Source organism: Clarias gariepinus, chromosome 7 (genome assembly GCF_024256425.1).
Source record: "Clarias gariepinus isolate MV-2021 ecotype Netherlands chromosome 7, CGAR_prim_01v2, whole genome shotgun sequence".
Classification (NCBI taxonomy): domain Eukaryota; kingdom Metazoa; phylum Chordata; class Actinopteri; order Siluriformes; family Clariidae; genus Clarias; species Clarias gariepinus.
Genome location: NC_071106.1, coordinates 37,152,478 through 37,178,561, shown reverse-complemented (window position 1 = coordinate 37,178,561; position 26,084 = coordinate 37,152,478). Strand labels below are relative to the sequence as shown.

The following is a 26,084-nucleotide window of genomic DNA, read 5'->3' as shown; positions in this document are numbered from 1 at the left end:
TCAGTGTCGTACCCTTGGCAGTACAGACTTGGCAGCAACACGGTGCATATTCAAATCACACGTGCGGATTGCCTGAATTGTTCAGTATGACACGCCGACAATGTTGTGGGTTGTTCCCCGGCAATCATCATGCACAAGTTGCAGAACGGTTTCGGTATTTCAGGGGTTGAGCTCGTTGAAGGTCTTCCTGATATCTTTCACGCCTTCCAGGGATGTTTTTCCACTCTCTTCGAACGACACATTGCAGCATCGCTGAATCATGTCAAACCTCTCTGTAACTAAAACAGAGCTCAGTTTCACACGGAATTTCATGTTCGTACTTTGTTCTAACTTGCTTTTCATCCATGTATTCAGACGTGGTCAGAATTGCACCAGTTGCGCAGCTCCCGATGTACACAGGACGATGTCTTTTGGCACGCTCCCTGGTGTTTCCTGTGACTGTGCGTGCAGCCTCGTGCTGCCGTCTGTTGACGTTTTACAAAACTCTTCTCGAAACGTTTTGATATGACCACGTATGAGGGTATTGTTCTTTAGTAAATAGACGTGAGTACTTGGTTAACTGCTGAAGTGAGAACTTTGGTGTTAAATTGGAAAAACATCCCAGTCGGGCTGAATCACACCACGCTTGTCGTTTATAATTTTCTCGCAAAGTGTTTTATTTCTCGCTTAATAGAGATTTATGCCTAATACATGTGATGTAGAATTTGTAGTTTCGTAAAAAGTTTGAAAAAATTGAAATGAACTTATGATGAGTGATAAGTGAGTGGTAATAAGTGTGTTATAAGAGTAATTTACCCCTTAAGCTGTTATTAGAAACCAGGCGTTATGATTAATGTTAATGATAAATATATGATAATGACTGAGTGTAAAGAGTTAAAGTCATGTCCTGTGGTGACGTCACACAGTTTTAAAATAAAAATCCGGAAGTTTTTTTTTTTTTTTTTGGTTTAATGCTTCTTTACAAAATGAGACTCGTATCAAAGTTAGACTTCAGGAGGACTTTTCATATCTGTGGGCCTCCAGGAACAACATTTTAACTCTAATTTAACCGAACTAGTGCTTTAGTCTGAGAGGAGGAGGAGGAGGAGGGGCGGGTAGGCTAGTCTGAGGAAGCTAAGCTATGCTAGCTTTCCATGCTAGCTTTCATGGTCACCGGACATCGCAAATAGTTCTTCATGTAAAAAAACTAAATCCTCCTCCAGAATCATGGGGAACGGAATGAACAAGGTAATGTCGACTCAAAGTCTCTCTAGAGAGAGCGGTTGTAATGACTGGCTGTAGCTGTAGTTGTGTCTTAAGGAAATAACTAGAGTAGTAACCAGGCTAGGGCTGTGGTATAAACGAGTGGCCGCTGCGTATGGACGTGCACTATGACGTAATGGAGACTGTAGAGTATCTAGTGCACTATGTAAGGAAAAAGTAGGTATTTAGGATACGACTCAAGTTACTGCAAGCTCAGGTCAGGTGAAATGGCAGAGATTACATAAGCATTTAGTTAGTTAGTTAGTTAGTTAGTTTGTTTCTTTGTGAATTTAAAATTTTTACAATGTACTATTCATTACTGTTGACCCATATATACCCATTAAACTATTTAATCCTTCTTCTTCTTCTTCTTAAGAATAATAATAATAAAATACTGTTTATTCTACTTAAAAATATTCTTAAATATATACATAAAATATATTAATTTTATCAATAAATGAATAAATAAATATGCATATAATACAGTATTTAATAATGAACTAATTCTTACTTTTTGCATAGGTTATTGATGGTCTCTATTTAGGAAATATAAGAGGTAAGCAAAAAAAATAAATGTATAATTTTTTTCTATTTTTTTCTATATTCACAAAATAAAATTTTACATTGCTGTAAAAAAATTCAAGTTAATATTAGGTATCAAATACATTCTGCTGTCTTTAACAGATAAACAAATCACACCCATGTAATTTATTTGATGCGCTTTGATAATATAATAAAACTTTGTTTATATATATATATATATATATATATATATATATATATATATATATATAAATGGTATTAGTATTATAAACTAAATAATAATAAATTAATAGGGAAAAAATATGCTTAGTCCCGGTTTGACTTTGACTTGACAGTTTGTGTATATGCCGTTTAAGACAAACCGGGACTAAGTATTCCCTTCATTATTTTTGGTGCAGTATATATTAGCTGTATAATCTTCTGCCTAGTGTAAAATACACTACCTTTGTTTCATCTTTTAAAATATCTCAAAGCACATGAAATGTGCAGAATAGTCCCTGAAGTCTGTCTTTGTACAAGCGAGCACAGAGTAGAAATCATGGAAGTTCACACAGTCTAACATTTCCCTATTTATAGAGTTCCTTCAGCTGCGCTTCACATCATCTGCAGCTCAACACTTAAAAATAGACCAGAGAAACCTGATACACATAGTGAAGCCTACGACCCAGGGCTCGTGTTGGATTTATACCAGGGGCGTTCAAGTCATAGCAGGACTTTTTATTGTACAGAATAACAGAACACAGTTATAAGAGAAAAAAGCTCCCTTTATTTCTGTACATAATCCCTTGCTATAGTAATGCACTTATTCTAGCGTTTCACTAGTGCTTAGATGTTGGCAAGGTAATAAGATTTCATGATTGGGCTGCCAGATGGAACAGATGAGCTCGTGTAATGTGCAAGTATTGTTGTGAATAATTGTGTGTACAGTTCCCACAGACAAGTGCGCCTTTTCGGCAAGTTGGCGACAAGTTTTTCCCAACTTTCAAGGATCACAATGTCTATGCCCCCCAACCCCACCCCTCTGGATGTAGGTCCTTCTTTAAAACGTTTGCACCATTTGAATGTTTTACGCTAAGGAGTCTTATCACCATACTGTGCTTGAAGTCTTTTGTAAATGTCTATCGGTTTTACCTTTATTCACCAGAAAGATCATAGCAAGTCCCGGTTTGACTTGAACACCCCTCGTACATTACAACTATACAGTAATTTTTCCATAATTTCTAAGAGAATTTTTTAATATTTAGCTAAATTTTAGCTATGCCGTTTAAACTAAATATAAAAAAATTCTCTTAGCATTTATGGACGGTTCACTATTTTGAGCAATTACCGGCAAATCTGTTTATAGCTGCTCTAATCTTGTCTACTGTTTACGAAAAATTACTGTATAGTTGTAATGTACGAGGGGTGTTCAAGTCAAACCGGGACTTGCTATGATCTTTCAAGTAAGTTTGCTAGTTTAATATAAAAGTAATATTAAGCCTAATGTTAATGAACTAGCTGGCTCATCAAGCTGCCTTGAGTTTTTACTTCAGAGTCTAACGTAAACTAGCTAGTAAATACAATAGTTAGAAAAGCTTAATAGCTACTTTTTGCACAACACTATTTGCACTTTCAATCAAATCAAATTGCACTAGGTTAGATAATGTTGCACAGTTAGGAAAAAAGAGATGTTATCGCACAGATATCACGAGATAAAATAGCTATTATTTAGGATATTGTAACAAAAATGTTAACCAAGCTAGCATAGAAAGTATCTTAGCGCAAAATGTTAGCTAGCTTGCAAAGTAGGGCAGTAAGTACTGTATAAGGAAATTATTTGGTTGAAAATGTTTTTTTGTTTCGTTTATATTTAAACTGGATTAAGGGTCAACTTTAAAAACTTTGAAATGAATAAATAAGTGTATTCTTGCTAATCATTAATCATTGTTAACCCTCTCTCTCTCCAAAGACGCAGAGAACCGAGAAAGTTTGTCTCGGTACGGTATCACACACATCCTGTCTGTGTACAACAACGCCAAACCAGTATTTGAGGTAAACCTGAGTGAGCTTTTCAATTTTCCATATCCATAGTATAGTAAAATTATTATTATTATTATTGTTATTATTATTATCATTTTAATGAAGAAATTGCTAAGTTGCAGTGTTGTAGTTGACCACGTGGGGGCAGTCGTGTGACACACTGAAAGCTGAAAGAGTTCTGCATTGTTCTTGCTATTTTTAAAATGACATCCATCCTTGTGAATGCATTAAGTGGATTAGAAGGTACATTTCAGTGTGACGTACATGGTCTGTGAATTGATTATATATATAAATATATATGTATGTATGTATTTTTTTTAAAGGACATGACGTACCTTTGCATTCATGCAGCAGATGCCTCTAATCAAAACTTGTAAGTAATACACACATACACACACACACACACACACACATACACACAACACACACACACATATATACAGTATGCACGTGCACACACAGAGTTTATCAGTATGTTCACATACCAGGGTTTCTCAACATCATATCAGCAGCCCCATGTGTGTGTGCATTACAGCTAGTGTGGTATTGCACAATGCTCTTTGCGTTTTACCGACTCTTTAAGGAGGATGTAAAGTACACACGTACACATCAGGATATTACTGCAGCAAAACAAAACAACCTCTCAATGAGCTGTGTCTCAATGTCTCTATTTTTACAATCATTTTTCAATTAATCAATCATCTAGGATTCTGTCCTCCTTAGTTTTCTCAGCATCTTCGTACGAACTGCTGTTTATTCTGTGCCACAGGATGACAATCCCAAGAAAGCGTTATCCGTCATCTTCCAAAAATCTTTTTCACCTGCTGAGATTTTTAGTGGAATGACACAAAAACAAAGGTTTTTTTGTGGTTTGTGCTTATATTTATTTGAATTAACTTTTAGAGAAAATAAATAGTTTTTCGACATAATCTCTTTCCTTTTCAAAACACTTTGCCCATCTGTCAACAAGCCCTCATTTTTATATTCCCTCATAAAAAAAATGTTTTATTCTGAGCCGCGAGCCACGAATGCAACGCTGTCTTCACTTCTTCATCAGAAGTGAACCTTCGTCCTCGTAGGGCTGCTTTCAGGGAACCAAACTGGTGAAAGTCAGATGGAGTGTCGCCAGTGTGGGCAGAAGTTTGCAGACATGCATCATCATGCGAGATCCAAGACACCCTCGGATAGCAGTCCTCCGCATTTTTTATTTTTTATTTTCATTTTTTAATGTATGATTTATTTATAACAAATATACAACACGAAAATAAGCAATCAGAAACTTACAAAAAAAACACAATCACACAAAATATTGGAATGATACACTTCATTGAAAAGGTGTAAAAAAAAAATCACTAAAGCAATGAAATTAAAGTGAATATCATTAAAAAAAACGGGGGGAAAAGGAAAAAAAAGGGGGAGGGACAAAGGGAGAGCTTACTCTTGGACCAATGGACTCTGTGCACCACTTTGCACTGCAAAACTCCATGACGAGCACAGATAGAAGAAGTATGTATTCTTTTCAAGACTAGCGGCCAAACCGAGGGACTAATATCAATACCAAGGTCTATAGACCAAACAGATCGCAGACCATCTAAAGCAACAGAGGACATTGGAATATAATTCTGAGATTGCACCTTTAAGGTTAGGATCTAGTTTAAGAACGGAATCAAGTGGCTTAGAAGGAGGGGTAACAGGGAATGTGGAAAAATGAGTTCGAGTGAAATCCCGGGCCTGTAGGTATCGAAAAGTGAGTGTTCGGTAGATGAAAAGCCTCTTTTAGTTGGTCAAAGGAAGCAAAGATACCATTGATATACAGATGCTACACTGAAACTATCCCATAATCTTTTCAAATCTTGAAGGTTCCATCTATAAGAGAAGAGGGGAATAAAGGATTTAAATGTAAGGGAGTTGACAAAGGTTTGGCCTGAAGTCCAAAGTGTCGAGTCCAAATCTTAAGACTGTCTTTAACTATGGTATTTGTGGAATATGATGGAGCATGCAGCGTGAACGGAAGGCACAACAGAGAAGTAAGAGATGAGGGAGCACAGGAGGCAGCCACGGTGGAGGTTTATTGCTGAAACACCACCAGTACAAAATGGAACGAATATTTGCAGTCCAGTAATAAAATAAAATCAAGGCTCAATAGCAATCGCAGTCCTCCGCATTTAATCCCAAGCTTAGGCTTCAGCTCATTGCTGTAACGAGCGCTGTCGATTCTTAAAGCTTTTTCCTGATAATATTCCAATACTTATGGCCCCCGAGAATCCCAGAAAACTGTAAGCGATGATGGATTAACTTTTGAACATTTTCTCGGTCGGCGATTGAAGATGCTTCGTAGTGATGAATCCGTGTCTCGTCACCAGTAACGATTCTCTTTAAGAAACTTTCACCTTCTTTAGAGTATCGGTACAAGTGTTATTTGCAGCTATTCAAACGCTTCTGTTTATGAGTTGTTTTGGTCCATTTTCGTTCCCACCGCAGTTACCAATGAACTGATGTAACACGCTCACACCTGCACAGCAGTGACAGGGGGGACAGTAGCCTCGAATGACGAGCGCCAATGAGACAGTGCGGCCAACAGGAGTTTTAATATAAATAGAGTGCGGATCATTTTTGACTCACCCTCGTGTGAGTGTGTGAAGTATGGCCTATGGTTAATTTCTGCAAATTTATGCACATTGTGTAAAAAGAAATTACATAGTAACTTCCATATTTCAACCCTGCCGTCCTCTGTGAACTCGGTTCGGTGCAACTTTGCGTCTCTTCTTTGCAATTGAACTCCATGTCAATTTTTAAAATCCCAGTTAAACATTCAGCTGTTAGGACGATTCTTTTGCGAATCTTTGATGTAAGCTATACTCCGAATACATCATTTACGTTAATGTTTTTGTAGTGCAGCCTTGTAATTTTCTGTCTAAGAAAAGCCACCATCTGTTTGAGGAAACGTTATAAAATTAATTTTTAACTCTTATTTAAACTTCAATTCAGCTGAGATTTGGTTATCGTTGCTATGGTTACGGCGTTCATTTCACATGGGCTGCTTCTGCACAGAGCTTCTTCTGAAGCCTTGACGTCGGTGCCGGTTGAGAGCTCCGAACCAGGCTTATCCAGACACACCACACACACACACACACACACACACACACACGCACGCATGGAGGTGGTTCCTTGTGTCTGACTCAGTGAACACATCTCCACCCCCCGTTTCCTGTCCAGTTTATTATCACTGCTTTACGACACTCCGGATAACTTTAGACCTCCCTCTCTCTGAGTCATGTACTATTGCAGAAGAAGAAAACATTTTAAATTTATCGTTTAAAAGAATAGTTTCAATGTCTTTAGTCTTTAGTTTGAAAGTTTCCGAGGTCTCGGTTATGATTGGTCAGAAGGTGGGTTTTCTGTAGCGGTGTTCACACGGACCCGAGCGCTCCTGTAAAAACTGAAATAATCAGAATTAAAAATGCATCACGTAAACACCGCAGTTGGGACAGTCTGAGCTCGATCCGAACGACACGGTGGTGTGTGTGTGTGTGTGTGTGAACTTTTACTAATCTAATCAACAGGAACATTTGATCAATGTAAACCCTTAATCTGATTTCAAGAATCAGACTGAATCAGACGCCGTGTTGAGTTTTTTGGAGGAAGGTTTAACGTTCTTAACGGAACTTTAATGATCTGATGTGCCCTCTCCTGGGAAAAAAATTGCAGCAGCCGTACCGGAAGTGTTTTTGGGATCGCTGTTTAATTAGAAAGAACAGCAGGATCGCAAGTATTGTTTCCATGACTACATGTGGGTCCGTCTGGGTTACAGTCTCGTGAATGAAATGAAATTTCTCAAAGTTGGAAAAAAACTTCTTCTCCTTCTGATTCTTCTTCTTTCCGTTGTGATTGATCACTATGTACATATTCACAAACTCTTGACTCCGCCCCCTCCATCATTTCTTTTTCATTTTCCTTCCAAAGCATTTTTAATGTAGAATTCATTTTAACTCCCTTCCTTAAGGACCTTTTTTTTTTTCTTTCTCAATCTTTTTTTTTTTTTTCGTCTCTTATTATTTTCAATTCAGTTTCAGAGTTTTGTGTTAAACCACACAGTGACCTATGAATCACTCAATCATGAAAACCTCTAACTTAAGGCATGACCCAGTGAGAAACAGGTGCAGATGAGATGCAGATTAGTATACTGCTGAGTGGTTGGAACACACGAGAGGGGAAATTAGGTTTTTTATTATTATGTTTATAATAGAGGTGAACCGGTTGATCAGCCAGTAACCGGAATCAGTCTGGTTTTCAGTTTGATTGGGCGTGACCGGTGATCAGCCTCAGATATAAACCACTCTGTACAGAGAGCAGAAGCTTCCGAGAGCCTATCAAAAACCGATCTACCTTCTTCTCCAAACTCTGTGAGCGAATTAGTCTCGAACCCACTCACTACACACACACTACACACACAGTCTGAAAACCCTGCGAGCGCTAATTAGTCATAAATCGGGCGCGTTAGAAGCCCCATGCGACCGCGTGCTCACTGCCAAGTTTAATTTTGAGACTTAATTCGAGCCTGTCATGATGTCATCCATCATAATTTTAGTTATGGCGGATGACAGAAATACATGCTGCTTAGTTACAATGTAGCTTGTAGCAATGTAGCTTTAAACTCTTGTATTTGAAGTAAGTTTATACTATACTGTTTAAAAGGTGCGCTTGTAAGTTAAGTGACAAAAATAATGTTAAAAGGAACGGATAAGTCTAGATCTAAATGTGACTTATGTTTTAGCACATCTGATCTCTTCTGGAAGCTGGTTCCAACTGCGGGCAGCATAATGGCTTAAAGCGGACTCCCCTTGTCTTGTGTGAACCCTAACTCGAACCTAACGATCTGAGTGATCTGTTTATATTCAGTGATCATATCAGCAACGTATTTGGGTCTTAGGCCATTGAGTGATTTATAAACGAGTAAAAGTACTTTAAAATCTATCCTAAATGTTACAGGAAGCCAGTGTAAAGACCTGAGGACTGGTGTGATGTGCTCAGATTTTCTGGTTCTAGTTAGAATCCTGCCAGCAGCGTACTGGATGAGCTGCAGCTGTCTAATGATCTTCTTGGGAGGAGATCATTACAATGATCCACCCTGCTGGTGATAAAGGCATGGACAAGTTTCTCCAGGTCTTGATTAAAACAAGACATCTAATTCTTGCAATGTTTTTTTAAGATGATAGTTAATACTGATTTAGTTAAGCGGTAAGATTTCCATTTTCAAAAGTCGAGACGAAATAACAGATGAAACAGATCAGAGATCTAAGCGAAGTCCGTCCTGAGTCAGGATCGGCTCCTGCGTGTGTGTGAGGGTTTACCGAGGGGCTTTGGCCTGCTGTTGCAATCGAGCAGGAGGAAGGAAGCCAGCAGTGGCCACCGAGCCTATTAAAAACCATTCTGTCACAATCCCACAGATTTAAAAATAAAGGATAACGGTCCATCTGAATATTACATCAGCTACCCTGGCTGCCGTTTTTTTCCTCTTTTCCCCCCCTCCTTCACTCACGCACGCAAGCTCTCACGCACACTTGTCACACACACTTCTCTCACGCACACACACTCTCACCCACACACAAACGGCTGAAATCCTGGTGGAAAGTTCAGGTGCTTTCTCAGCGTGACAGCCTGAGGCTCAGAGCTCGGCGCACTGCTCGATGACTCTCCCCTGGTTTCAGATATAACTTCAGGGTCGTATTTATGACTACACTTTTTAGTTTTTGCTCTGCAGCACAAGCACGCTTAGGGATATTTTGGATAAAAAAAAAAAAATCCATATTACCATATGTTGAGTGCAGATGTTTTTCTTTTTTATGCTCCTGCAGCATTTTTTCCACCCAAACAGGAGCACACGTTGCACATATAAACGTACAGAAATATTTTAAAACCTGCTGCAGGCGGCAATTTTATTAATTTTTTTTGTCACAGCAGTGTTTAATAGTTTAAAAGAAAAGCGTGAATCTTTTTAAAGAAGCTCTACGAGGATTAAAAATACGATTTTAAGTCAAACCAGGATTTTAAAGCGTTAAAGCGATTGACTTTAATAGAAAACGTCAAGCGCGGTACGGTGACGAGACTCTAGCCGCAGTAAATCATCTAAAACCTTTTAAAGAAGGCCGTGCGTCTGTAAATGACAATGCTGCCCGAGGTGACTCGGAGCTCACTGTGCAAGTGAAACTCCAAGTCGCCAGTTTGCAGAGGAGACACATCTGTCTGTGGGAACTGTACACACACAATCATTCACCCACCCCACTTGCACAGTTTTTGCCACCCACATCCCCCGTACAGTCCTGACCTCGCTCCAAGCCATTTCCGTGTTTAAGTGATTAAGGGAGTTCCTGGGAGGCCGGGGTTTCAGACGTGAATCAGACAGCCAGTCTGATCATGGCTCTGTCGTACTGAGATCTTTCTACCTTGATGGAACAATGGGATAGTGCGTTAGTCTAGCAGGGGATTATTTAAAGTCCCAGTTTGACTTGAACGCCCCTTGTATCATCACTGCCGGTATTCTGCTAAAACTCTCAATTTTGATCTTGGTGGAAAGATCCACTTTTTATTCTAAAGTTGCTTTTTCAATGTAAAAGGTTAAAGTCAAACTCGATCATCCGGGCTGCAAATGGCGGAAAAACAAGAAAAACAACAACATATGAGTGAGATTTACAAGCTTTCAGTGTTGAAATACTAGCATGTGTATATTTGAGATGTTCAATAAACCAGTTTATCGCGTCGTCATTATTCATTCAGAATTCCAACCTCTAGCTTATTGGAAGTTATTTGATAGTGGCTAGGACTGGTTAAAGCGTTGCCATGGTTACACATCATACCGGATGCTTTTTATTTATTAAAAAGCTAAATTACAGTCAGTGGTGCTAGACCTCATTCAGCTCTTTCTCTAACCATAACTCAAATCTCTAACCGTAACTCACGTGATGCAGTATAGCACACTTGGACCACCCCTTCGACTTTTACTTTTTTTTTTTTTTGGTAGGAGGAGCTGGATCAAGTGACTCCACCCCCTGGAGTTACTTCTCCAGCTTGGCACAGAAACTTCTCCAGCTATAGCTTTTTTTTTTTTTTGTGTAAAAGAAATGAAATCTTAAGATATCAATCACACTCATACAAATCTCAGTGCCAAAAAATATATTGCCTGTAACACCTGGGAGAGGTGGTGCTACTGTATCAGGCATCAGGCTAAAAGGCTTTAAAGGCAAAGACAAAAACAAAGATGAATGGACAGGATGAGACAGAAATAAAAAATCAAGAGATTAAAATTGAGTGACGTGTTTATTGTACAACTTAAACCAAAGCATAGTTTAAAATCAAAGCATCCAAAGGGACACTTTTCACTAGCAATCAAACTAATTCATAAAGTGCTTTTTTTTTTCTCTATAAGTGTTTCAACACTATTTTTTATTTGCTTGAACATGCATTTATTTACTTAATTTTTTCTTTTTGTTTTTCGCTCGGACTTGCTTTCGTTTCAGACCGAGTGACCACACTGGAGAAAATCTGCAAACCTGCCATGGGTTGCGGAAACGTGATTGTGCTGATTGTGTCATTTAAAGAAGCCAAGGCAGTCTTGTTTAGCCTAGCCCGATTGGGAAATCAAGACTTTTAAAGCAGAATGCTCGCCATGCGGTCTTGTGTTTTGCAACGCTGATGAATTTCACAACATCACCTGAAGAGAGTCTAAAGCGAATTTCACACTGGTGACTGGAGACATGAGCAATGATTACACTATACAGTATTATTACACCATGTTAATAGTCATTTATTAGTAGTTATGATTTTAAAAATCTTTGCCAGCTTTAAAATCTCTGAAGGCGTTTTATCGCAGAACTTTAATGCAAAATGGTGAAATGATGAGTGTTAATGTAGACGAGTGCTCCTGTGCAGGCAAAGCAGGAGAGTTTTAGAAGTTGTGTGCTGTATTGGTAATGCACATATATAACCACATAAAGTTAAAAGCTGATTTTATGAAATAAAATAGAAATATACAGGAATATTACATTATGTAACAAAGTAAAATGTCCAAGGGACGTTCAAGTTAAACTGGGACTTGTGATGAAATTTTTGGTGAATGAAGATGTAAGAGTGATTGACATTTACAAGATTTCAAGGACGGTTCAATGATGAGACTCTAAGTTGCAGTAAAAACGTCTGAACGGTGCAAATGTTTAAAAAAAGGACGTACATCTGTGAACGACGATCCCAGCCGAAAATCTGGATATTGCAAAAAAAATATTTTTTTTTTAGAGATAGTAATTTAGTGTAATGTCGATCACTTAAACACATTGTGATTATTTTCTTTCTTGCTTGCTTTTATTATCTGATTATTTTTTGTAGGTTACAGCATTTTAAAGAGTGCATCCGCTTAATCCACGAGTGTCGACTTAACGGAGGGGCGTGTCTGGTGCACTGGTGAGTGATCTGCTCGTTATTTTGACTAAAAAAGTATTTTGAAATAGCAAAGTATTGCAACAGATAATGATGAGGAGGAGGGTGGTGAGGAGGAGGAGGAGGAGGAGGGGGATGATGAAACCAGGAATCGCAAGCCTTAGAGATAAACTAAAATCCAACACGAGGGAAATAAAAGATAAATAATAGTATTAATAATAATAAAAAATACAACAAATATTAAATTTTAATAATAATAAAAAAAAAATAAGAAGAAAGAAAAACATGAAATTTGCACTTTTTTGCATTTGGTAGATTTCTGATTTATCCCAAGCAGCAGACAAGTCAGGAAAAAAACTTAACACTCAGCTAATTTTTGCTAAATTAGAAAGCTAATTTGCTAACGTACTGTCCAGGCAAAGCCTTTTTGTTCAGATTCCACATATAGACAAACCATTAACTTTTTGTACCAACCCCAAAACTTATTAACTAACCTCATTAGGTGGAAATGTTCCATTAAATGTACTTTTAAAATGGAGTATAAACTTTTTTTTCTTTCCTTTTTTAACTTGCACGGTTGCAATGCTCTTGTAATTTTAAGGATTTCGCCCTGTTAATAAACTGCTTTTGTTCTTCATCTCATGTTTTGCTGAGAACCAGTGATTTCCCGTTTTTATGTAGTGAGCACAAGTTGTTTGACGTTCACAGCAGCAGCTCTCTTACAAGAACCTTAGGGCTTATGCGACTGGAAGTTTTATTATGTTCATGCACAATTAAGTTTATCCTAGCAAACGACGTAATTTGTGGGTCCTTATCAAACCATACTTATCGAAGCACTACAGGGATCAGTGAAAAGTGTCTAGGCATTAAAAATAGGTAATACAGTCCATATTTCTAATATACATTACATTTATTGAAACAAGTTGCGCATGTACATGTTCTGCCTCCAAGTCCTTCAGTGTGCGAGGCTTTGTCCTGTACACCTCCTCCTTCGCGAAAGAAAAAAAACACATGGCGTGAGATCTGGACTTTTTGGAGGTCGTTTATGAGGTCCGCGTCATCCCAGCCAACGTCAGGGAAAATGCTGGAGGACACACTGGAGGACTTGGAGGCACGGAGTCAGGAGGTTCTCAGCAACATCCTGAACGACTTCCCTCGGAAGATCCCATCCCCGGCCACTTGAGGAAACTGGTTGACGCCACTGGTGCCTACGTTGAACTTTTACATTTTGCTTTCATTTTGCTATGTAATAAGAAATATGGACTTTCTTACTAATCAAAGAAATGAAAAGAATGTCAGCAATAAACACTGATTTAAATTTTTTTTAAATTATTGTTTCAAATGTTACAATTCACTGTTCCAGCATGTTCGTTATTATATACAGTGGGAGCCAAAAGTTTTGACACAGAAGTGAAATTCAATGGTTTAATGACGTCTTCAATTTATTATTATTTTTTTAATAATGACAACCAAGCCAGCAAATGAAATTGCTATATAACCTTCAATATTTTGTAAGAAGCCCTTTATTCTTCAAAACCTGCCGTCAAAAAGACGTCTCCAGTACTCTCACTCAGTCCATGCCGGATCGATCACTTCCTGAAGATCGTGTGCCGAATTTCAGCTACTGATGTTCACGATTCATTTGAGAATTCCTACGTTTTAGTCCATTTTCGTGCAGATCCACATATTTGTTCCATACATCCAGCTGAATCCTACCAGCATGACTCCTCACTCCTCCAGATAATCTCCAACTAATTACTGGCATCATCTGTTTTGTACCACGGTCCCTAGGGAAATAAAAAACCAAATCATCCCCTACATTCACTACCGTTCCAAAGCACTTGACGTGTAGCAAATCTCTTTTCCAGCACTTGCTTCGACTATTGTTAGTGTTTTTGTTTGTGGCAGAGTGTTTCCGTAACATCTGTGCTTTGACTTTTGTCTGCCCCACCCTACAGTAATTTTGTGCAGAGGGAGAATTACAATACATGGCATATGTTTTCTTAATACTTTTGGCCATTACTGTAGGTTCCAGAGGACTGATTCAGACACACGTCACATCCGTAACACAATCATTTACTTGAAAAATTTGTGAGTCAAAAATGATCCGCACTCCGGTTATTTTAAATCCTTACCCAATCAGTCACTGCTGTGCCGGTGTGAACGTGTTACATCAGGTCATTTGTAACTGCAGTGCGAGCAAAAATGGACGCCCCGCTTGTGTTTTGCATATCTGGATATCATTTCATTTGGATATCTACAAACAAAATATGGAGCGATCCCCTATTCGTAAGGAAGGTAAAATTTTCTTAAAGAGAATCGTTACTGGTGACGTGACACGGATTCATCACTATGAAACATCCTAAATCACTGACCAAGAAAAAGTTTAAATTCGACCATTAGCTGAAAAATGTTTGCAGTTTTCTAGGATTCTCATCTCAAGGGCCAGAAGTATTGGAACATCATCAGGAAAAGTTTCAACAATCGCCAGCACTGAAGAGCTGAAGCCTAAACGCAGAGGACTGATATCCGAGGGCGTCGTGTGATCATGCATGACGATGTGTCAACAGACTTCCGCCTACACTGTTGACACTCTGACAAAAAAACTTTGTTTTGAGGTGTTAAAGCATCCTCCCTATAGTTCTGATGAAGAAGTGAAGACAATGGTGCATTCATGGCTCGCAGCTCAGCATAAAAATTTTTTAACGAGGGAATACGAAAGCTTGTTGACAGATGGACAAAGTGGATTGAAAAGCGAGGCGATTATGTCGAAAAATTATCTTAATTTCAATCAAATCCAAATTCCACAGCCAGAGTGCGGGTAATTTTTGACTCAGCCTCGTACAAATAGTTTCTGAAGAAAGTGCAGAAATGTGTGCAGCTCTGGTATACTCTGTGATGTAAAGGATTGAGTCTGTATTCAAAAATAGAGTTTTTGGACCTGTAATTTTAATACACAGTAGTATGTAAACACTTAATATACAGTAAACGCCGTCATACAGTTACTGTAAGATGATGCAATATCTTGCAATGAACTGTTAGACCCTTAGACTTCCCCGCTGAGCATCATTCATAACTCTGTCCTCAGGGTGTAAACAGCGGCACACCTCGTCCTGTAATTCCCCTTAGACGAGGATTCCTGTAAGAATGATTTAGCTTGCATGAACCTGCTCCAGCGCAGGAACATATTACGTCTCCTTTTTTGTTTTATTGTTGAGTTATGAAGTGAGAAGAATATATGACATGATTTTCGGCCTGTTTCAGCCTCGCCGGAGTGTCTCGCAGTACCACCATAGTGGTGGCCTACCTGATGACCGTCACCACCTACGGCTGGGAGGAATGTTTGTCTGCGGTTAAGGCTGTGCGGTCGTTCGTTGGTCCTAACTGCGGCTTCCAGCAGCAGCTCCAGCAGTTCCAGAGGACGCAGTTATCAGAGGTATCGCCTAAACATACCCCTGTCCAACAGAGCAGTTTCCACCCAGAAAAAACCCTGTACAGTGGAACCTTGGATTACGAGCATAATTCGTTCCGAAAGTGGGCTCGTATTCCAAAATACTTGTAAACCAAATTAAATTTTCCCATAAGAAATAATGGAAATTCTAATTATTCGTTCCACAGCCCAAAAAAATAAATACATAAATAATTAATACAAAATATAAAACAAATTAACCTGCACTTTACCTTTAAAAAAAAAATCCCAAACAGATAAGTGTTTCCGTTTATGCGTGCAGGCGATGTGTGTGTGTGTGTGTTTGGGTCTGTCGTTATGTGTACCCCCGCACATAATTTGACACCGTGCCGGTTCACAAACACACACACACTAAAGGTGAGAGTGTCAAATTACACGCACGCACACACATAACAACAGGCTAAGGGAGAATTTTTTTTTTTAACCTTTTAATCAGACTTTCTTTTGCTTTAAGAAACAGTATATGCGCGCTGTACACACGCAATTATAAACACAAAATAAATACGTTTTACACACACACACATGTGGTCACAGTGTTATAGTAAACAGTACACGCGTGCACGGATGTTGATTATACCAGTAAGAGACACGCACTTAGACCCAGCAAAGAAGATGATTACCCACAATTCCGGAGTGCAAGAGAGAAAAAAAACATTGGCTCAATTGTGATCACGTGACTTTCGGCATCAAAACAAGAAGCGCATGCGTAATACATGATACTCAGTACTCGTAAACCAAGACTTGCTCATTTTGCAAGTCAAAATGTATTAAAAATCTTTGCTCGTCTTGCAGGACACTCGCAAACCGCGTTACTCGCAATCCGAGGTTTCACTGTACTTTAAAAATACCATAAAAATAAGGTGACATAAAATGTATTATGAAAAGATTTAATGGTGAAGCGTGGGTCATGAAGACTGTAAGATCTTCTTTACCACGAGTTTGGCTACTCAAATCATTAAAGGGCACATACTATTCAAAATGAACCTTTTTAGGCATTTTAGTCTTTCCCATGGGCTTTCTGTATATATATATATATATATATATGTGTGTGTGAAAAAAACATGTCCTAAATTTACATTTAAAAAAATGTAAATTAAAATCCATCCATTTTTAGTTTAACTCAATGTTCTTGTTAATGTTTAAGTTCTAACTTATTTAAAAGAATTTTTTTCCAAATCTATAATACTACTAGATTAAATCTTCTTTTTATTATTTGCCGGTTTCTATGTGACTAACTGGACTTGCAGTAATCCTCAATCCAAAATCCTCAATTGCAGTGGAAAAAGTGACTCCCAGGTGTGAGCCTCTTCTTACTGAGCAATACTCGTTAAGTATTTCATGCCTCTTCAGATACCAGCATAACATCTCTGTCTGTTGTGTCATCACTTAAACCAGTAACCTGAAAAAAAAAAACAATCGAAGCAGATCTTCCGTTGGTTTCCTGCCAGATTGTCTGTCACCTCTGACTTACACTTAGTGATGCAATCTCCAAACAGACCTGAAACAAGTCATGACTGGAAGCTCAGCTGGGTGCCTCGGCTTATACTTCAACCCAGAGTGTATCATCATTTTAATAAGAGGAATGTATAAATAACTCAGTTATAAAACAAACTGCCTGTTTGCCAGACAAGCTGTGATTCATTTCATCTTTTATTTCAAGGTCGAGGAGAAAAGGCTGTTTATCACCGTTATAATCTTAATTAATACGCTTGTTTAGTGGACGCTTCACAACCTGCGATTCTTTAATAATATTTTAAAATGTAGTCAGGGTGCGCTGCTGTGAAATAAAATATGATAAGGAATAAAACAGGTCAGGTTGTGTTGTTAATGGAAAATAATCAACTTGGGAAAAGTGACGGTGAGCTTCATTATACCATTCTGGTGTTGATTATTTCACTACAACAGCACACCGCCAAATATTTTATTACTCCAGTAGTAAACCTTAGTTACTTTATGTAGCATTGGATTTTTAAAAAGACATGTAAATAATCGTGCAACAATTTAGTAATATATATATTATAATAAGGATAAAAGGTAATTTACGTACTAGGCAGGGTATAACATGTTGTAACATTTGAAGTGCCATATGTGCTGGTCTGAGTATTTCAAAAACTGATGATCTACTGGAATTGTTACACACACACACACACACATCTCTCAACAGTAACCTAAATAACATCTCGTCACAACCAAACTATGCTGAAGTGAATCTCTGAACCCACAACACGTTGAACCTTGAAGCAGATGTGCTACAGCAGCAGGAGACCACACCAGGTCCGGCTCCTGTCTGCTAAGAACAGGAAGCTGAGACATACAGTAGGGTCGCATGGGCTCACCAAAATTGGTGACAACAGAAGACTGGGAAAATGTTTCCAGGTCTGATACAGTAAGTCATGATTTGGCGTCAAAAATTGGCGTAAACAACATGAAAGCACGGATCCATCCTGCCTAGTATCAGTGGTTCACGCTGGTGGATGTGGTGTAACGTGTGGGGGAGATTTTTATCAGCACACTTGGTATCAGTTAAGGTTTAAATGTCACAACTTAAGTATTGTTGCTTGAGCATCAAGGCAAGTCAAGTCAAATTTATTTTAAACACAATTAATAATAACAATAATAAGAAAATAAAATCCGAATAAAACAATCTGCAACAATAAAAAGGCCGCCCTCATTGTATATAATAAGCAAATAAACCCGTAAAACAATAATTAAATAATAAATAAAAACAGGTAGAAGAATACCTCATCACTCCGTATTAAATGCCAATGTGTATAAAAAGATCTTAATGTGAGATTTAAAAATAGGAAGAGTCTTCAACCTTGATTTAGGAACTGTAAGTAAAAGCTGCTCACCAGAGACACCGAGCAGGACTATATGGCTTTAAAAGGTCAGAAATATATTAAGGTGCTTTATTATTCAGTGCTTTGTAAGCCATTAACACTACTTTAAACTTGATCCTGAACTGCACAGGGAGCCAGGGTAAGGACGCCAAGACAGGAGTTATGAGTTCCCGTGTACGTGTTCCCGTTAAAAACCGCACAGCAGCGTTTTGGACCAATTGCAACCCGAGTCTAAGCTGAAAAACGCTAGCTTTAACAACAGAGTTAATTTGCTCATCCAGTTTAATAAAACACCCAGGTTTCTTGCCGTTGGTTTTGCGTGGAATTTAGGGAAAGACGTCTCAGTGAAAGGGACAACGCATCCTCCACTAGGTCCAAATACTACAAGCGCTTCAGTTTTACCACAATGTTACAAAGCTAAAATCATCTCAAACTTGTTTCTTGAGCCTGACAATGAGGTCACTGGATTCAAAACGCATATACAGAACACAATAGAAAGAATTATTTTTTTTTTCATTCTGGAACTAATCAATGAATCTTCTCCATATACTCTATGTTTGGCACGTATCTCATTTTTAACAGACTGATTCAGACTATATAACGTTATATTAGTTGTGGTTTTTAACCAGAAGACCAAACTCTTGAGAACCCCGGTGCAGAATAAGTTGCACGCTTTTGCACCCTTTTTATGTCACGTTAATACACTCGTGTTGTTCATAGGAGAGTTCACACGTCGATTGTGTGAAGAGTTATGCGAGAAATGGTTTTCCTGTTATTGGAGCCCTGTACGCTCTTTCTGTAGCTACAGAAATTTGACTGCATGTTGGGTGCCATTACTTTGCAGCGGGTGCTAAACGCTGCACGGGGTGGGGGAAATCAAGGGGACTTGCTAAAGTTGCATTAGCAGAGTTGCTCATCACGTGGATGTCACTACGACTAGAAGCTTGCAACATTCTTTGAAGATGTCTGTTCTTTTTTTTTTTTTTTTTTTTAAACATTATTATATACTCTTTTATTTTGTCTTTGGTTTCTTTTAAGGAAGTGGTGTCTTTTAAAAGGGGATTTACTTTTTTACATTTTTCTTATATTTTTGTTGAGGAAAAAAGAAGAAGAAGAAGAAAAAAAAAACATTTCCAGACAAAAAGAAACTTAGTAGGCATATTATATTGAAGATGGCATCTGATTTAATGCATTTTTTTTGTTGTTTCAACAATATCTAAGCAACAAGCCATTCGCCATGCCGTGAGTCATGTTTCCTAGCATCAGTTTTAAGTCGTCTGGCCGGACTCACTGCTTTTTTTGCTTGCCTGAGGACTTGTGGCACATTGCACAAGCTTATCCTTTACAAGGTGCTGAGTGTAAATATCAAATCATCCAGGGAAACCGCACTGGCACTAATAGTCTGGGAACAACCTTTCTTGGCTTCAGTACTCTCTAAAGTAATCTGAACAAATTACTGTAATTCATGGCAGCCCGTAATTTGCACAGATGATCGTTTTTTTCAAAGATCATGTGACAGAAAGAAGCACAGAGCCTTCTTTCACTTTTTTGCTATGTAACGCTCTGTGTGTCTTTTTGCAAAAAAATGTTTAAGCTTCTACAGGAAGGATATGTAGCGGTTTGGAAAAAAAGCTTGGTTGTAGACACTTTTGGGTTGCTGGTGGTGGTGGTGTTGGTGGTGGCGCTGACCTTTTGTCTACTCCCACCAGGGGGTCTCTACAGTGGATCACCTGATTCGCACACAGCTAGGCACAGGTGATATAGAAGATGCATGGAACCAGTGGCTGGAGTTTTGGGCATTATCTGGCAATTATCTGTTTTCTTTTTTTATTTATATCTGATCAGTGGCAGCTGGGGATTTGAAGTCATGACCCACCGATCTTAGGGAGCCAACATTATTTAAAAAAAAAAAAAAATCCACCGTTTTCAAACATGTAACTCTCTTCGATTTCTTCGGCTGTAATAATGTAAAAGAGTTTAAATGACTAGAGTCAGACTGCAGTGTTTCTCCCAGTTTAGGAACTGCTGCACTTTCACCACTCAGTCTGGTTTTTCTTGCTGATTCATGGACAACTCAGATCACATTTTAACCAGAGCTCACCAGAAAAGCAAATAAAGTAGAAAAAGAAAATAGAAAAGAAATGTAAAACAAAAAGCCTGATATTTGTTATCTCCCTCGGGCCTAGCTGACTTTTTTTTTTGTTTTTTTTGTTTTGATCTGAATAGAAAGACACATCACGTCGAACAGCTCATGATTGGAAAAATCATGTCGATCAACAATAATAAAAAAATATTTTACTGTTTCTATAGTAACAGCTCATACACGGGGACCGGTACAGCCGAGGCGCCACGTAATCTAACACTAATTGTGAATATTTAATTCTGTTGTGTATTGAGCGGTGACATGTCGTCAGGAGCTTTTTATATTTATTGGTCATGAAAGGTTTTTTTTTTTCCGTGTGTAAAGTTTTCCAGAACAGGAAACTCTTTGGGGGAGAGGAGTTCATACTTTTTTTGGTTTCTTGGTAAAATGATAAGATGTGGGGCTTTTTTTGTTTTGAGTGAGATAAAGAGAGATTTTAATCCTATACTGATAAATGTAATGAAAATAAATGTGGTTGTGCAATAGCCCACTCTAGACCATGCGGTTAGAGGGAAATAATCCACTTTAAGATTGTAACCATCCTGGTATGGATAATAAAAAAAAAATGCAGGATCTACTGGAGCTTACAGCAATGAATCATCATTTCATGAATTGCAGATTTCCTAGTTTTCGATTATTAGTGTCACGTCAAAATTTTGAATAGTAAAATTCATTGCCTTTTAGAGAACATGCACACAGCGGGAATCGAACCTGGACCCTGGATAAGTACTTTATTATTCCTGACCCTTCAAGGAAAATTAAAAACTTTGTTTTAAAGCACTAAAAAACGCTATCCAAACCGTTTGCTTTAGCTGTGATTGAAAAACCAGCATTTTTTTTTTTTATGAAACTGCATTTCTGGCAAAGTGATGTTTTCGGGGTAAGGTGTCAAAATGAGGCTGGAGGTTCCCGTTTTCTTACCACAATCACAGAATCCTCTTTTAAATATACTGAAATTAGTAATAAACTCGGTATTAAAAGTGGAGGAAAATGAAAATATGCATGACGCAAATCACTCCAAATGTGACTCAGTGCCTGATGTAATGCGACACAAATGCTAAACACCTCCTTACAGAAATCTTCACAGTATCATCGATTACAAATTTAATCTCCGTATACAGAACATTCACTGTACAGGAGTTGTTACCTTAGAAACGGTAACATACTCGATTGAGATAATTGCTGTGATCATATGCGCAGATCATCAGGCATGGGTCAGAGCAAACAACTGATTACAGATCTAATGAGAGCATTTGTTAAAATTCGACTTGACTAAAGGTGAAGATATTTTAAATAAGAATGTCATAATCTATAAACTCCCGTCTGCCTCATCAAGCACAAAACTCATCACTTTTTCTTGTTGATGCTTTTTAAATATCACTGTTTGTTTGACTTCGCTCTTGCTCCCTGTGTGTATTGTAGTTTTTTTTTTGTTTTTTTTTTCTTCTCAAGGTACCTGGAGGAGAACTGAAACCCAGTGCATGGTCTCGGGACCATAAAAGGCATTTACGTTAGTGTTGAAACAGCATTCGACGATCCGAGTACTTTACTTTCATTTATTTATTTAGGACTATGATCATTTCTGATCTTACTGCTGTCAATTTAGATTTATTGATTTACTTGTTGTTTCCGTTTCAACAATGTTATACGTCAACATGTGACTTTAAAAATCTTACACAAATCTTGAACAATATTTTAGTGCATTTAGTGCATCATTGTTAGGTTTTTCTTAGATGAGTCAAATCTACAGAACGAACCACACGATCTGAATCCACTGTTAGTCTTTGAAATACGTTTGTCCGAGATTTTCGTTTTTTTTTTTTTTTTTCATATTTTCAGTTCTTGTTCACTTTTTAGGCACGTTGGCTTCACTTTCCTTTTCAACCTCTGGAGTATTATTTAAAGTAAATCAAGCCATGGAGTCGTCTAGTCGTTACGCTTCCCCTGACGAGAGCGAAATACTTACTTTAGCTGCAGAATCCTGAACAAAAACCGGACTGTTATACATTGATTTTTTTTTTTTTTAAGAATTCAATCCACAATTTAATTGCATATAAATTTTTTACATGTATCCTGTAGGAATGTGGAAGTCGAGAAAGTCTCCATTCTACATGCAAATACGGTATAAAGTGCATGTAAAAGTGTGGGTTAGACAGATAGTTAAATTATTTTTGTCTCAGTAAAACTGCATCCAAAGTTTAAAGCTGTAAAGGTAGCAAGTTAAGCTAAAATTTGCCTGACATTCACAAGCGACACCGCGTCCTGTAATCTGTCCACTAATTTGATCGGTCGAGCCGCGTTCGCAGACTGTCTGTATAGCTTCCTATAGTCGCGCATGGCAAACATGGCACTTTTTTTTTTTTTTTACCAGAATCACCAGTTTTAACAAAAATGTATACATTAATGTAAGCTAGCGCTAGCGATGTGCTATCAGTAATGCACTCTTTGGCACCTATTTCCACCATGGAGCAAAAAAATAAAAAATAATAGGTCATACAGTTTCAATATTTAGTTCTTGTAATACTGAATATTGGCATAGCTGTGATTTTCAAAGATAAATAAATAAATAAAGAAAGAAAGTACTGGTAAAGGCATAAGGTTTTGAAAAGCAGATCCTGTGTGTGATTGTTTTTTTTCTTTTTACTCTCTCTCTTTTTTTCTCCCTGCCGTCCGGGAAGGAATATTTGCCTGGAAATCTGCAGGAAGTCCGTCCTCCGTCTACATTCCATTCTGCTCTCACTAGAGGGCACTGATTTCTGGGGATTCCCCATCCGTCCCAGTCGTTCACTGCGGGATAATTACACCCCTCGCCAGAACACATGGCCGACCACATTGACAAAGAGACATGACTCAATACCTCAGTAGTTTTTCGTTCGAACTGTTTGTGGATAAAGTTTATTAATGTCTTCCCATCAGCTGGTGACAGTGTCGCTCTATTGGCTGCCTCCTGCCTCGCTTTACTGTTTACCTGATTCCTTTCCAGCTGACTGTATGGTCTTAGTCCTTGTTTTGTCATAACATGCAGCTTAATAAAGTATGTGTCTGAATGTCAGATGGTTAAGTCAAGCCTTTACAACATTAACGGATTTACATTATGGACGTGCTTGCTATTGCTCACGTCTGCAGTCACGTCTGCTGCATGCAGAAGATGGGTTGGACACAAGCCTCACTTGGGTGTGTGTGTGTGTGTATGTTTTTTTTTTTTGTTATTCATTCATTATTCATTATACATTGAATTGAGAAAGTCAACCACTTTATCATGTTTCATAACAGTTGTTCATTTCATAACAGTAATTTTATTTAATAATCATCCTGGAAATGTATCAGAACACTGTATGTGTATGGGGTTTAGAGTTCAAGGTTGTTGATCTGGCCTCCATATTCTGTAGATCTCATACGACAGTACACCTTTGGATGTCTTCCCAGGGTCCATTTTGGTGGCACTGTTTTAATATACAGTATATTAGTGCACAGTGAAATTAATTTCTTCACATATCCCTGCTTAGGAAGTCGGGCTCAGAGCACAGAGTCGGCTGGGGCATGAAAACCCGGAGCCTTAACCTGCTGAGCTACCACTGACCTCTCGTTACGTCAAAGTGTTATAACGTCTCAAAAAAAGAGAGAAGATCTGCAATAAATCTGCAATACACACTCATCTGAAAGATTTATATAAATACGTTTTTCCAAGAATCTGCCATAGTTCTTCATCAAGTTTGGCTGTTCCCCTTTTTCCTTCTTTTTTTTTTTTTTTTACATGAACTTCATATGAATAGTGTCATTACATTTTCCTCTTTCTTTCCTCTCAGTATCGCCTGTGGCTCCGGACCAGCTACAGGCCCAGTCCGTTTAACGAGCAGGAGCAGGTTTCGGCTTTACTTGTCCTCTACGCAGAGCAACAGGCGCAGGAACGGCGGAGACGAGGAGACCAGGACTGGATGAACCAGGCTTCTGGTGTTCACGACCTGCCTTATAGACGCTGTAACAGATGAGAGATCTGCACTAAAAGAAAGCACTCCAGGCTCGTAATGACTGCTGCTCACCTGTATAACCACATACACTAAGCTTAACAGAGCTAGCGAGATCACTTTCACTGCCCTTAGTTAGGACTTCTGATAAAAAAAACATCGGCAACCCCATAAATGTATCATCAGTCCACTTCCAGTCAGGAAAAATAATGGGGACAGTGATCACATTGAATCATTCATTCTTGAGAGGTCTAAATTCATCATCAAGCAAAACAATGTATAAGAAGGAGCTGTTCAATTCATTAAAAAAAAAATCTAATCAAATAAAAATGGTCACACTATCCATTTTTTCTATTTATTTAATTTAATTGCCGGATTACCATTTACTGTATTTTTAAAATTATTGTAATTTATTTTTCCGTTAAATTAAAGTGTTCCGATTACTCATCTGTTGCACACGTTGAAGAGTGATTTGTTTTTAAATACAATGATCTACTTACTGATCCTGCACAAACTGTATTTTTTTCTTTTGTTAAATAAAAGCAGAAAAATGAATCCAATCCTTTTTATTGTTTTTTTTTTCCTCCACACATCAGATTACCAGAATACCACTTATCCTGTACAGAGTCACAGGCCTGGAGCCCATTCCAGGGGACTCGGGCATGATTTTATTGAATGTTGTCAATAAAAAAATTTTATCTTGAAAGCTTGCATTGTCGTGTACACAGCTGTTGATTCAGTCAGAATCCAAACTAGACATGTTGCATAAATATAAAAAAATTAATGTAAATGCTATTAAACTCTGTTGATATTTCTGATTATGATTGACGCTGAACGTGATCACTACAGTCACTACAGATTTTGCAGGATTTTATTGATGTACTTTTTAAAATTAATTTTGTTTTCATTAGCCCAGCCCCTGTAAAAGATCATCTCCAGTTCAGAGACAAAGCAGAAACCTCAACCTGGGCTCATATCCTAAAAACAGGCCCAGAGCATGTGACCTTTACTTTCCAAGATCCGCTTTTCATGGTTTCCAGATGATGCTTCCTGGCCACAGGTTACACCTCAGGTTGGCATGAAATACTTAACCGTTACCAGGAATGATCTCCGTCATGGTGTTATAAAGATTTGTGCACAAAGTGTAGTTAGGAAAATTAAGATCACAGAGCATCCTACATATATGATAATGTGTGGATTTATTTCGTCATTTATTCTAAAAACACTCCTACGTTATGAAAATGCCAATAATGTTTTAATAATTACACGCATGAACAATGTGTGCAGTGTTCCATTTGTGCCACTATTTCATAAGTGATGTTACGTCATCTTTGAGGTTTTTCCAGGGAAAGTCTCGGGCTCCAGTGCCTTCGGACGATGAATGAAGAACTGTTCATCGTTGTATCAGATGATGGGAGGGTTGTTGGGTTAACTAA

At 38.1% G+C, this 26,084-nt stretch overlaps 1 protein-coding gene across 1 annotated transcript; it reads left to right on the top strand.

The window, feature by feature from the left end:
- The first annotated feature begins 951 nt into the window (after positions 1-951).
- Positions 952-25,203, top strand: dusp22a (dual specificity phosphatase 22a). Its single transcript, XM_053501016.1, has 7 exons — positions 952-1,227; positions 1,765-1,798; positions 3,734-3,816; positions 4,128-4,177; positions 12,181-12,255; positions 15,496-15,667; positions 24,490-25,203. The coding sequence occupies exons 1-7, from the start codon at positions 1,207-1,209 to the stop codon at positions 24,670-24,672; spliced, it is 618 nt and encodes a 205-aa protein (XP_053356991.1). The 5' UTR covers positions 952-1,206; the 3' UTR covers positions 24,673-25,203.
- The last annotated feature ends 881 nt before the right edge of the window (positions 25,204-26,084 follow it).